The following is a 12,830-nucleotide window of genomic DNA, read 5'->3' as shown; positions in this document are numbered from 1 at the left end:
TGAATCAAGTGTTTAATTCCAGATCTGACTTGCGGCAGAGGGTGTATGTATAGAAATAATATTTGGCTATCTACAGCTCGCCGAAACCTGCGTATGACGAGAAAAAAAAGATTACTTGACACAGGGGCAGCTCACTAGAAACCATTCGTTTGTATCATTTGTGTCGCCGTGTGAAGATATTATTTAAAGGCACTAGCTGCAGAACAAACACTTTTTTCACGGTGGAGGATAGCTACCTTGGTTTACAGAGTATCTATCCACCCCAGAGCTGTCTCAGGTTCAAGTCTCTTGGTATAATCCGGATCCACAAAAGTCTTTCGCACCACACCTTTTCCATCCACCAATAACGACGCTGGTATAGGCAACTCGAAAGAATCATCGCCATTGGTCTTAACAAGATCGTGTCGCAGAGTCTTAAAGACCGGCCTCAAGGTTTCAGGCATCTTCCACACAATACCTAGCTTCCGTGCGTACTGATTGCCTACATCAGAGAGCACAGTGAACTTAAGGCCTTGCTTCTCTGTCGTGGATAGTGTCTCGTTGGGTAGCTCGGGCGTAACGGCCACGAGGGAAACGCCTTTGGCTTCGAATTCAGCCAGGTGCTTCTGGAAAGATGCGAGCTGCATGTTGCAGAAGGGGCACCACTCGCCACGGTAGAAGGTGATGAGGATGGGGCCATTGGCGAGGAGAGACTTGCTGGAAACAGCCCTGCCAAGGGCGTCCGTCAAGGTGAAGTCCGGGAGGGCAGCACCAACTTGGATGGCGGTTCCTAGGCCAAATATTCACGTCAAAACTTCCTCCTACACAAATACCTAGAGCGGAACGAGGAGGTGATACAAACCTGGATTATACGCGGCCTTCAGGCTCTCAAGTGATTCCTTGATGGGATCAGTGATAGACTGTGGCGCGTTGGTGTAGAATTTGTCGCGCATTGCGGCGAGTTCGGTATTGAGGCTCATTTTGGCTGAGGTTTGAGGGTACACTCGAGTGATATGTAAAGTGTCAAGATTGGAAAACTGGGTTCGCTAATGGAAGAGTTCGAATGCCCGAGTACCCCCACGTTTTATATTCTGACAGGACCAGTGGACTTGTAAACAGTCCATACGAGTCCATCCGAGTTCGTGCGAGTTCGTCCGACTGGGTCCGACTGAGCCGTCAACGATCATGGGGCGCAAGGACTTCGATCGATGACAGATTCGACCGAATTAATCCGAGCTAGGTCTAACTCGTCCGAGCTTTTTCGTCGCTATATAAAGGGATGTGCAATGCCGGCTCGTAATATGAGCTTCTGACCAATGTTATTGAATCTCATTTGCACGGCAAGATAGTCTTTGCCGGATTCCGTTAACCTTGTGTTCCGTCAACTAGGCCTTCGATTGATCTGTCAGAGGTATCCGCGTGCCTTAGCAGTGTGAAGATCTCCAGTGGCTAGACATCTAATCAAGAAACGCGAAGTTTGTGCTAAGACGACGCTTGCCCGCGCTTAATTCCGCCTCCTACCCAAACGTCCGACAATGCCAAACAACATGTCAGACCCTCTTTCACGATATGACGCATATTTCAAGGAAAATAAGTTCCTGTTCGTCGTTTGTACGTGTTGGTTGTCCTCTCCAGTAGGGGCTCATGCTAACGTTATTTCTCAGTCTACCGCGGCCACTGGTGTCCTTTCTGTATCTCTTATTTGAAAACCCTGCAATCAATTTCCCTTCCAATCAGTGTCGCGGGGGGCAAAGTCCTCGCTATTACCGCAGAGCCCGAGCAACACCTTCCAGAGATGGTCAAAGCTTCAGGCTACACTGGCGAAGTAATCGCGGATCCGAGGAACAAGATCGCAGCGGAGCTGAAACAACGGGGAAATCTCGATGTTGCTATCTCGTCGAAGTCAGGATACGAACACGGCATGGCACAGCCGGCCGTTCTAGTAATGAAGAATGATGGGACAGTGCTGTTCGATTGGGCCATTGTGCCTGGGTTGATGAATCTTGGTGGCGCTAAGGACCGCCCGGATCTTAATCAGGTCTGGGACAATGTTCAGGCGCGGTTGAATGGACAGCCGCCTGTGCATGAAAGATACACCTTGCAGTCGTTTATGAAGGTTATGTCGCAGAAGATTTTTGGTTGAGCGTGTGAGCCCAGGCGAACGGGCCACGGGTGAATATTCTTTACTACCTGTCTTCGAAGTGCAAAACAAGCGTTACTTTTCTACACTCTTCTTATCTATTTAGAATTTTATACGAATTAATTGCAAAAGCAGCTTCAATTTTCTACACTTCTCTTCCTTCAATACCAATATCTCCTTAAAACCAAAGTCCTCAACTGGTACATAATCCGCTGCTTGAGGTCCCGAATGAAGATTCTTCCTATGCTGTAGAATTTCTCCCACCTGGGCAGCCGAGAGCGTGCAATAGTCTCTAGCTGAAGGGCAGGTATTGGTACGTTACAATGCGGGTACTTCGATTATTACCCCTACTACAATTCAGATAAATCCAAATCAATAATAAATGTCAGTGACAGTCCAAATCAGACCCACATAGTGGAAATACGATTGGGTTCCCGGCGTAGCGACAACGCGAGGGTCCAACCGCCTCGCTTATTTGAAATTGCTGCCTCATGAAATTTTACACACCGATTGGCCGGCCACATGATCGCATGAGGCTTGACGGCGTGGCCAAAAATAGCCCCCTCACGGGCAGGAGCCTTGAGCAACAGGTCACCCCTCATTTACTGATGTTATTAAAGCTAGGTTGTGCTAGTAACTTGCCCTTTCTCTCATGTTTACTTCTATTGAATGTACATACGTGTCTTCGTCTGGTTACGGCCCAACTACTCAATTCGTGTTTTTAATCCGACCACTCACTCATGATGGGTAGTCCTCCGGATGATAAGGTCGCCTTTGAGTAAGACTTTCTCTGATCTCCAGAAAGTTCTAGGCATTATATCTAATATTCCACGCCTCTAGTGCTGATCATGAAGCTTCCCCAGAGTCATCAAAACCCATTTGCACGGATGTGTTCCGAATTAGTCGCGCTGAACCCTGGGCTATCAACACAGGCAACTGGTGCCTATTCTCGACCGAGCCCAAGCTGTGCTTCCAAATAAACCAAGGTTCCTCCTGGAAGGAAGGCACTATGTTCCCGATATATAACATTTGGAGTCCCGCATACTTTGGAATCTCGCTACCACAGCCAAACTCGAAGTCGTATAAGCTGAGCTGCAACGACCTTATTGTGACTAGCTACGAAGACGATACAGCATCCCTAAAGGCCAGAGATACTGGGTCAATTCCATTCGAAACAGAGAACGTCGTCGGTGGTATTGACGTTGACTACCCCGGGTTCCTAAGTTGCAAGTGTTGCATCCGATATCGAGGGTGGATAACCCTGGCCAACAGCGAACGCTGGCGATTTGACGAAATCAACCAGTCATATTACCAGTTCCAGCGCGTGCAAGAGCGCATGCACGATCGAGATTTCCCAAAGGTGTGCCGTAAGACGCTCCTATGGGAGTGTTTTAGCGACTGGAAGTCGAGATATGGAGAAGCCCCGGCGGATGTGCCGTTCACTATGGACCAGGACACGCGTCTCTGCCGAATCAACCCGGACTGTCACAGGAAACGGCACTGGGACTCTTCTGAGCTTGTAGCTCCCGTCATTGCTATTATGAATCGACAAGGCCTTGTCTTTGTCAATGGGTTGAAGGAGGCGAATGACATTGAGACTGCTAATCTTCGAGAATTGGTTCTGCTGACAGGACTGCTGACAGGACTCACGATTGCGAAATTTGAACGCCCTGCATTAGAAAAATGAAACTTGTTCCCATAATTTCTAGGATTTCTCGCATGATGCTCATGGAGTCTTCCAAATTCTAATGTCTCTTTTTTACAGTAACTCTCAGGCTTACAGTAACTATTTTTCTGTGGCACATACAAGCTAGGTTATCGGAATATATCCTCTACATCGTTCATTATACTAACCCTGGTTGATCAAAATATCATTAAATGGGACTATAGCTCAGTTGGGAGGTTAGTAGTATCTGGCATTAAGGTCCTTAAAACGCAAACTAACTTTGGTATCACTACAGAGCGTTAGACTGAAGCCTACTTCAGTTGAGAGAAACATCTTATCTAAAGGTCACCGGATCGATCCCGGTTGGTCCCATACTCTTTTTTGTCAAATCTCCTAAATTAAATTTATTTCTAGATAGAATGAATGTAAATTTTTTAATTCTCATATATGATGGTTTTTCACAATATTCAATATTTGTGGGAAGAAACGCAATTTACCGCCCCCAGGTCCAATATTAAATTTTTGTAGCATTGCACTATTAGAATATATTCAACCTAATCTATGATTTCCTTTTTTGCCCCCAAACCCATCAAATGGGACTATAGCTCAGTTGGGAGGTTAGTAATACCTGACATCAAGGTCCTTAAAACGCAAACTAACTTTGGTATCAATACAGAGCGTTAGACTGAAGCCTACTTCAGTTGAGAGAACATCTTATCTAAAGGTCACCGGATCGATCCCGGTTGGTCCCATATCTTTTTTGTTCCGTCTTAGGATTCACATCACTTTTTCGATCCAAATGAGTGCCCAAATTTTTCATCTGTGCATCGCCTTGGGAAAAAAGCTCATCCATTCCTCCCTTGTTGGTTGGCCAGTTGCTCGGCAGATTTCCTCATGGCCCCGGAGGGTGGCGTGGCTGACTCGGGGCTGGAAAGGCTAGACAAGCCGGAAAGACACGTCGGCTCCTTTGGTACGTGAAGGGGACTTCTGGAGAACGCCTCACCCCTTCTTATGAACTAACTTTAAAAAGCTGGACGCCAGACGAGCCAGCCTTGGAAATCGTAAAACACGCGCCCGACAAGAATATGTGGGCAAAAGTCTACTCTAAACTGGTCCCGATGTGGGAACATGCCCGGAAATTCGGCAGTGCCATTTCACTTTTGTAAAGTTCGACCTCAGGCACCGCACCTGCGACTGACTGAGGATATCCAACCACCATCTTCAGATATATACAAAGATTAACTGTCTTGGACCCGAGAGGATGACCATTACATCCTCAAACACAGAATTATTCTAAAAATTAATTTTATTGGGGAGGAGAGACCGGTAACCAGGGGTTCTGCAGTCTGCCTGTACACAGTCATGCGGTCGGGTAAACGGTACATATTTTTACCAGGGAGATTGTACCCGATGCTAGCGCCGCGCCAAAGAGAGCAAGTATTATCGAAGGACAGAACAAAATAATGTCCACCGCCAGGAGTGGAAGGGAAGAACCATTCAAACATCGCCATAACGCATCTAAACTGTGAAGCCTTAATAGTTCGTTATAGCGAGGTATTAACAAATTCTATACGGTAATTTGAATGGGATAAGATTTTGCATTCGTTATAGCGAGAATTCGTTATAGCGATTTTTGAACGTATGGAAATGTAATCAGCCCAAGAAATATCTTCGTTGCCAACCCAACTACTTTGAATCTGGCTGCAGCAAGAAGTGTTCATGACTAACTCATCCGAGACTGGCTAAATTATGCGATGCGGCAAAATCCGAGAGCTGACCTGGATTTCGGGAACGAAGCTAGCTAGCGGTCTTTTAGGGGGAATGTCGTCCCGAACAGCAAGACATGGACCTGGATGGTCTCTGGACTCGCCCAGTAATGCGCCACATCATGCGATATATCAATAGGCAAGAGTATGATTGAATCCCTTAGCGGAAGATACGGCTAGAAACACCTTCTTTCAGGTGAAAAGGAGGCCTTAGGGATCTTATATACTTTCTGAAAAGCCCTTCCTCCCTCTCCTCCCTTCTCTTCTCTGTTCCCCTACCGTTCATACCTCATTCCAGTTTCACTATGCTATATACTAAGTTTCTCGTTATTGGTCTCTCAGGCTTGCTCTCTACAGCTACCGGTCTATCCCTGGATGCAAAGTGCAGAAAGCATCCAAATCCGCCGCCCAACCTGCATGAAGTTCCTGTGCTTGTGGACTTGATCCGAGAGTCCCATCTCTATCCTTTTTGCGCTTGGTACATTCATGAGCCGGAGTTTCCCCATACCACGACAAAAATTATCGGAACTAAGACCAAGACGATTACCGCTGATGTACAAGTTACCGACACAGTAACACATACTTCCGCTAGTGGCACGGTAGATGTCACAGATACAACCACTGTCACAGTGGTAGTCACATATACTGCTGCGACGGCTACAGGTATTTATGACAGGCCCTTCAGAATAAAAACAAATTTCTAATAAACGATAGTTTTCGATACTGCCACGGTCTCGTCGACAACGTAAGTAGAGTCCCTTGAATTTTAGCCTTCTCTCTACACACGCTCACTGCCGCTTTTCACACTATCATATGTGAGGAATGAAATTAACATGAGGCATAGCACTGTTACAATCACCCCTAACACAATAACTACGGCAATTTTCCCTAATCCTACCGGTTTAGAGGCCAAGCGAGATGTGCAGCTTGGACTTGACGAGCATGGAAGACACCCTGTCCCCGCACCACTGCACGGAGCACCAGACAATATACTCTCTCGAGCGTGTTTGTCGGCCCTTGCTACCCGGACATTCACTATTTATACCCGGAGCACGACAGTATCAACTCGGACTGTCACGAAGACTGCCACTGCAGTAGATACAGCCTTCACGCCTGCTGCAACTGCTACCGATATCGTCACGGACACTAATACAGAGAGTGTGCCCGTTACTGAAACTATAACTTCCACTACGACCATTACAGCGACGCCAACCGCCACAAGTACGGCCACCGCTACTGTCTCCGTCTGTCCCAGTCAGCAGAACGTTAGCGGAGGAGGAGTCTCAGCCGGCGGTCAACTCAATCAATATTCCTACTCAGAATCACTGCAATGCTGCACGAACTGTTTTGAGACCGACGGCTGCGGTCTCTGGTTTTTCTTTCCGCCTAATTTGTGCTTCAATGCTGTTGATTCCGCTGGACCAAACTCCGACGCGCAATGTCCCACTGGCTTTGGCCAATATATCATTTTCCCCGACAGTGAAGATGACGGGACTGTTGGCGGACCAGGCCCTTGCGCGGGAAGCTTGCAAGACGATTAGGACTGCGAAGTAAGCAGTTTTCTTGCTTCTTTTGATCTAAAAGAGTTTGTCTGGGATACGTCACATCACAAGTACATGTTAATGTAGTTCGATGTTAGATCCTGTGTTTCTTATTACATTCAACCGTAGGCGCTTGAGGGCTTCCTATATATTTAGTGTGGTCAATGGGTCGGATTTGGGTCAGGATTTTGTACCAGCTCAATTCAGTAATTTAGATTGGTTGTGTTGTTGGGTATAACCTAATAAAATAGTTAACAACTGCTAAAAAGCAAATATTTATATCTAGGTCGAGATGATGACATCCCTTGGGTGAGGGCGACAAAGTTCGAAGCGGAAATGCGGCGAGAAGCAAAACAAATGGCTGAGTCCGCTGAGTCGTCCGTCTCAGAACTTGAGATTTTGGAAGACTAAATGCTAGGCTTGAAGGTTTAGAGTCAATTCTGGATATTTTCCGATGAAAATTGATATCTTGTTGGCTTTTATTGTTTGGATCCTTGCTCGTATCAAATAAAGACACGTCAATTCGCATTCTGATGCCATGGCCTAGCTCCTTTGAATATTTATTTTTCGCCTTGACTTCAATCATACCTCTTAGTCTCAGACACAACGAGGATTCGCTAAAAGTTTGACTGTGCCTCCTAGAATTTCAGCACATCCGACAGACCAATTTGCGCGGCGTCTCTGGTCGACGAAAAGATCTGCATCAGGATCTCAGTCAATGCGATTAAGAAGCCAATGCGCGTTGCTTTGCGACTACTACAGAGACTGCCGAAGAGATGCTGAAGCACTTTCTAGATCTGCTCGTCGGTAGGGTTCTTACTTGGTTGAGCTTAGACACGAGGCCCGACGCGGCTTTGAGGGGGATCTCATCCATTTCGCTGACAAGGTCCTCAAAATCTCGAGTTGCTTTATGTCGATATTGGCGGGTTCGCGACACCGCTTCTTGGCAAAAGGGCTTTGTCGAGAGCTCATAGACTGGTCTGTGTTCAACAATGATAGTGCTGTTGAGTCCTTCTTCTTAGGAAAATCGGGAGGCAGTGGATGGCAGGGAAGCTGATAGGGATTATCTGGGCTGGAATATAGCGTTGGATGGGGTTGACTGGTGATGATCAAAATTTCTTAAAAGGAAAAGAGTAGAACTGGTCAAGACTGTATTTGGAGTCAGAGGAGGGAAGGGAGGCAACCTTAGAAAATGGAATAAAAAAAATGTTACTTGGGCACATATGGGCTTGGCCACAGTGTCATGCTGCACACAAATTAATTTTTTTCAAATTTGCTAAACTAACACACAGGTAACACACAGAACGATTCGGTTCGCACAGTTGACTAGGGCTATCAGATGTTACATTATTAAAGTAATTGTCCGAAGATAACCTATCGAATGGGACTATAGCTCAGTTGGGAGGTTAGTAATACCTTGGTATCATGGTACTCAAAACACACACTAACATTATAACCATTACAGAGCGTTAGACTGAAGCCTACTTCAGTTGAGAGAAACATCTTATCTAAAGGTCACCGGATCGATCCCGGTTGGTCCCATATCTTTTTTTTTGTCAAATCTCCTTAATGAATCAAGTTAGTAATACAGTTCATCTAACGATATTTACCTCTTATATTTAGGCGAATGCAACTGCCCTACTATTATGTCTTAGAGCATGCATATAGAGCGTACTCACGAGTAAAAGTAGCATACATAAAACAGGCTGCTCGATACTCCACTAGAGCTTCCCTTCTAATGGATCACTATTGATTCCCAACCCTAACAGTGCCTGTTGTAGCTAGACATGCCCGATCTAACTACAAAAGGCTTGATTTGATAGTACTAAATCGGGGATCGAAAAGATAATATGGAAGGCCTCTCTCGTGCGTATCTTCTGGGATGCGGTAGCCCCATAAGAAAATTGGCGAGGTAGATAATAAGGTCACCTTGACTCACTGCGTATTCCTTTCTAAGACGCCAGAGGATTATAAAAGCAAAATCGTTGAAATAGACCGACCACCTTGGTCCCCTGCCCAGGACCTCGTAGATTGGGGCGCGTCGATTGGTAAGGACCTGCCTATCTCTTATCCTCGTCACGGGGCCTACCCCACATTTAACCTGCGTCCAGCGTCGGAACGTTTTTTTAAATTTGCTCCTACTGAGAGAGTGTCTAAGCGTGTTCATGGAACAAAGGAAGCGCGCAGCCCGGGCGTGGGTTTTAGCAACAACTTCGACGCATGTTTCAGTTTACTGACACTATGCCTGCAGGTGCGATGAGTGCCGACGGTTGAAGGAGAAATGTGAAGGAGGACCCCCCTGCAGGAGATGTGCTCATTTTCAGCGGATATGTGATTTCCGGGGTCTCCCGCCGAGGTCTCGCGAATTTCGTCCTTATATACCAAGGTGATCGACCATGAGCAATGACTAGCAGAGCCTATCTAAGGATGATCAGGGAAAAAGCCGAGAGGTCCAAGTTCCAAGAATTGATGGAGCGCACAAGATATATGGAACGAATCCTGAAGCGCACGATAGAAGGGATTTCACTGGATACAAAAAGCTTGGGAAAGTTGGCGGACGCCCTTGATGCCGATGAGGACACTACAACTGCGGCCGCTTCCGACCCTCAACACTTGGAGGGATTGGAGATAGATGATGAGGCTTGTACAATGGAACCAGTCGGTGATAGCACAACCCGTTCGTTTGACAAACTTACCTTTTCGTTTTTGAGATACATGTTAAACGACTACAGACTTCTCCGGGGAATTCTCTTACTGGAATTTTTCTATGCGAATCAAAAGTCGCATAGAAAGCCACATTAAGGAGGTAGAAAGCCGAGTATGTTTATGCTGGCCACCGTTGTTGACCCTCGTTGGCTAATGAAGAAGCATTTACTGGATCAGGACCATGACTTTCCCCGCGCCCATCAATTACGCCCTGCGAACAACCATCTATCAGAAGCGGTCTCATCCTGTCCTCCTCGACATGTTGCCAATTTTCTAGTGAACACATTTTTTAAGTACGCAGAGACCCATTACTTTTTTGTTGAGCAATCTTGGGTCCTTGAAAAAGTGAATTCGTTGTACACCAACCCAGAAAGCTTCTCCAAGAATGGCAGCGAAGTGACGATTAGTATACTTCTCACTGTCTTTGCCATTGGAACACAATATTCCCATCTTGAGTCCTCAAGACAAAGTTCGATCAGTGCCCCGGGATCAACATTCTCAGAGGATGATATAGGCGCCACGTTTTATCAACATGCAATCCGTCTACTACCCGAGATTATCGAGATATCCTCTCTCGAGAGCGTGCAGGCGTGCTTACTGTTTGGCTACTATGCACTCCCTGTTGATGCCTCGGGCTTAGGCTTTATTTATGTTAATCTCGCCATGCGCCTTGGAATGCAGAACGGGATGCATCGAAAATGCAAGAATGAGGCATTCACTCCGGCCATGATCGAAACTCGCAACCGTGTCTGGTGGACAGCATATGCGCTAGAGAGGTAAGATCTATTTTCATTTTCAAAGTACACAAAACATTTGCTGAATGGCACAAAGGAAAATATCGATCTTTCACGGCCGGCCCCTTTCAGTACTTCGAACGGATGTTGATGCGAATATTCCTTCGTACCAAGGAAATTCGCATCCAGAAGACTGCCCGGAGACTGTTGGGCGCGCTAAGATCTCGATACAATTGGTTCATTTTCTCGAAGATCTCTTTCACGAAATGTACCTTCCCGCCCCCTTCCCTTTTCCCAATCCCAACAAGCTGTCGTGAAACTAAAGATCTTCTAGCAACCTTCTGCGGCATTGCCAAAAGCAAGGGGCACGCAAGATTGTCGTGCGTTTGTTGGCGATGAAGGGTGCTCTCACAAAATGGTGGAACTCCCTCCCGAGTGATGCTCTAAACGACCAAACACTGGATTCCACGCATGTTCGCTCGGCAATGCATTTAAGACTGGAATACTGTTTGATTCGGATGTTTGTCGGAAGACCCTTCCTTCTCAAACAAGTAACATCGGACTCCAACACAAGTTCACCTGCTCATTCGAACGATACCACCGAAAGTCACCCCAAGGTGACCGAGGGAGAGCCACATAGATCCACGCTAGGTCGAAACGACTTAATCAACGACTGCATTCAGGCAGCGAACGAGGCACTGGGTATTTGCCAGCGATTACGAGATAGCGGAATAGGTCTTGCACGAGCCTCGTACATCGAATATAGCTCGTGTCGGGCGTCTTTGCTCGTGCTGATTGCCTACTCAATCCAAAACTTCTCTGATCAATTCCGCAAGCCCTTATGTGACGGATTGACCATGATTCGTGAAATGTCAGCAGCAGGGGAATCAGCGAGATCAGAAGTGTCATTGATTGAATCACTCGAGCGGGCGCTTGCTCGCTTACAAACTGCAGCAAAACATAGGCAGTTGGGGGATATTCAGGGAAACCCGATGTCGGATTACGAGGCTTTCAAGAAATGGGGAGCAAACTTGGGCGAAAGAAGCGAGTCCCGCTCGTCTGGCTCGGCTCCAGATCCTCTGGCTTGCCAGGTTGGAGAAACTGGTTCGTCATCTAATCAGTCTATGGCCTTTGACTCATATCCCACTCCTTTGTTCACCATTGATGGCTATATTTTCGATGGCATCGATCCTTCGATTGAGATGTCCATGTTCGGCAACGAAAGTTTGTCTCCCTCCGTTGGGTGGCCTACATACAACGAGGCACAAGTGGTTGGGCAATTTCTCACCGATCCTACCTTCGTGACCGATGAAAGAATATGACTGTGTACGAACAAATCCAGGCTTATATTCTAACGGTTTACATTGCCTTGACAAACTAAGTGGAACTTGCAGTCGCCGGTCTATCACTTGACGAGTACGTTATGCAGGAATTTTTGTAACAACACGTAACAGTCAAACAGAAGCTTCCACTATCCTCTTCGCCATCAGCGGCAGTGTTTCCTCCAAAACTTCCATCTTAGTGTCAAAAATCTCCTCGCAGGACTCCTGCTCATATATCGTGCAGTAGGCACCACGGAAGCCAACCTTGACGGCAGCCGACACATCCCACATATGCGCAGCTGCAAACCACTTTACATCGTCAGGAGCAAATTTGGCGAGAGCCGGCCTGTACGCTGCCAAAGCAGGCTTGGCCACTCCCTGCGTGTCACAGCTGATGAAGTTTTCAAGCGGCATATCCACGCCTGCACGCTCAAAGTACCCGCGAACCCGCTTAGTATCCCCGGTGGTCAAGCACCAGACGGTAAATCCAGCGTTTCTCAATATCGCAAAGCAATCGCTTGTTCCCGGCCTGAGCTCCAGCTCCGAATATCCCTGAACACACTGATCGCGCTCCGCCTCTGTCGCGAATGTTCTTGGGGACTCGACTCCGACCATATACAGTGTCCGGAAGAATAAAGCTGTAATAACGTCCTTGTAAGGTCGGTAGCGCTCTGAGATTGACAGGAAAGTAAATTCCAACTCGGCGGCTGTCATCCAGGTAAATCCGAAGGAGCGAGCAGTAATGTTTTTTGCGAGGAGTTTGTCGCCAATGACGCGGTCGATGCAGTTGTAAAATGCATCGAAGGAGACGCATGTCCCAACGACATCGAATACCACATGCTTTCCGGTGCCCATGATGGGAGTGGAAAGTGGAAATAGAAGCTTTTTGGAATTGAGAATTGTCCGAAGCTAGATCTCAATTCGGCGGTGGTAGAGCAGGTGGTCTTGTGCCTTTAGCAAAAGTGAGGGGTTTGGA

General features: G+C 46.9%; 5 protein-coding genes across 5 annotated transcripts; 3 read left to right on the top strand and 2 right to left on the bottom strand.

Moving 5' to 3' along the window:
• Positions 1 to 242: 242 nt before the first annotated feature.
• Positions 243 to 959, bottom strand: PFLUO_LOCUS4470 (uncharacterized protein; the record flags this gene model as incomplete). Its single annotated transcript, XM_073781824.1, has 2 exons — positions 243 to 769; positions 842 to 959. 2 exons carry the CDS (start codon positions 957 to 959, stop codon positions 243 to 245), a joined length of 645 nt encoding a protein of 214 aa, XP_073638540.1.
• Positions 960 to 1,526: 567 nt separating this feature from the next.
• Positions 1,527 to 2,122, top strand: PFLUO_LOCUS4469 (uncharacterized protein; the record flags this gene model as incomplete). The annotated part of the gene is made up of 2 exons (XM_073781823.1): positions 1,527 to 1,590; positions 1,644 to 2,122. The coding sequence occupies 2 exons, from the start codon at positions 1,527 to 1,529 to the stop codon at positions 2,120 to 2,122; spliced, it is 543 nt and encodes a 180-aa protein (XP_073638539.1).
• A 740-nt stretch (positions 2,123 to 2,862) lies between these two features.
• Positions 2,863 to 3,806, top strand: PFLUO_LOCUS4468 (uncharacterized protein; the record flags this gene model as incomplete). Its single annotated transcript, XM_073781821.1, has 2 exons — positions 2,863 to 2,897; positions 2,960 to 3,806. 2 exons carry the CDS (start codon positions 2,863 to 2,865, stop codon positions 3,804 to 3,806), a joined length of 882 nt encoding a protein of 293 aa, XP_073638538.1.
• Positions 3,807 to 10,524: 6,718 nt separating this feature from the next.
• Positions 10,525 to 11,854, top strand: PFLUO_LOCUS4467 (uncharacterized protein; the record flags this gene model as incomplete). The annotated part of the gene is made up of 2 exons (XM_073781820.1): positions 10,525 to 10,574; positions 10,867 to 11,854. 2 exons carry the CDS (start codon positions 10,525 to 10,527, stop codon positions 11,852 to 11,854), a joined length of 1,038 nt encoding a protein of 345 aa, XP_073638537.1.
• A 132-nt stretch (positions 11,855 to 11,986) lies between these two features.
• On the bottom strand, positions 11,987 to 12,709 carry PFLUO_LOCUS4466 (uncharacterized protein; the record flags this gene model as incomplete). The annotated part of the gene is made up of 1 exon (XM_073781819.1): positions 11,987 to 12,709. The coding sequence occupies one exon, from the start codon at positions 12,707 to 12,709 to the stop codon at positions 11,987 to 11,989; it is 723 nt and encodes a 240-aa protein (XP_073638536.1).
• Positions 12,710 to 12,830: the final 121 nt, after the last annotated feature.

Source organism: Penicillium psychrofluorescens (genome assembly GCF_964197705.1).
Source record: "Penicillium psychrofluorescens genome assembly, chromosome: 3".
Lineage (NCBI taxonomy): Eukaryota > Fungi > Ascomycota > Eurotiomycetes > Eurotiales > Aspergillaceae > Penicillium > Penicillium psychrofluorescens.
Note: the sequence above shows the minus strand (reverse complement) of the source record. Positions and strands in the feature narration are given on the sequence as shown.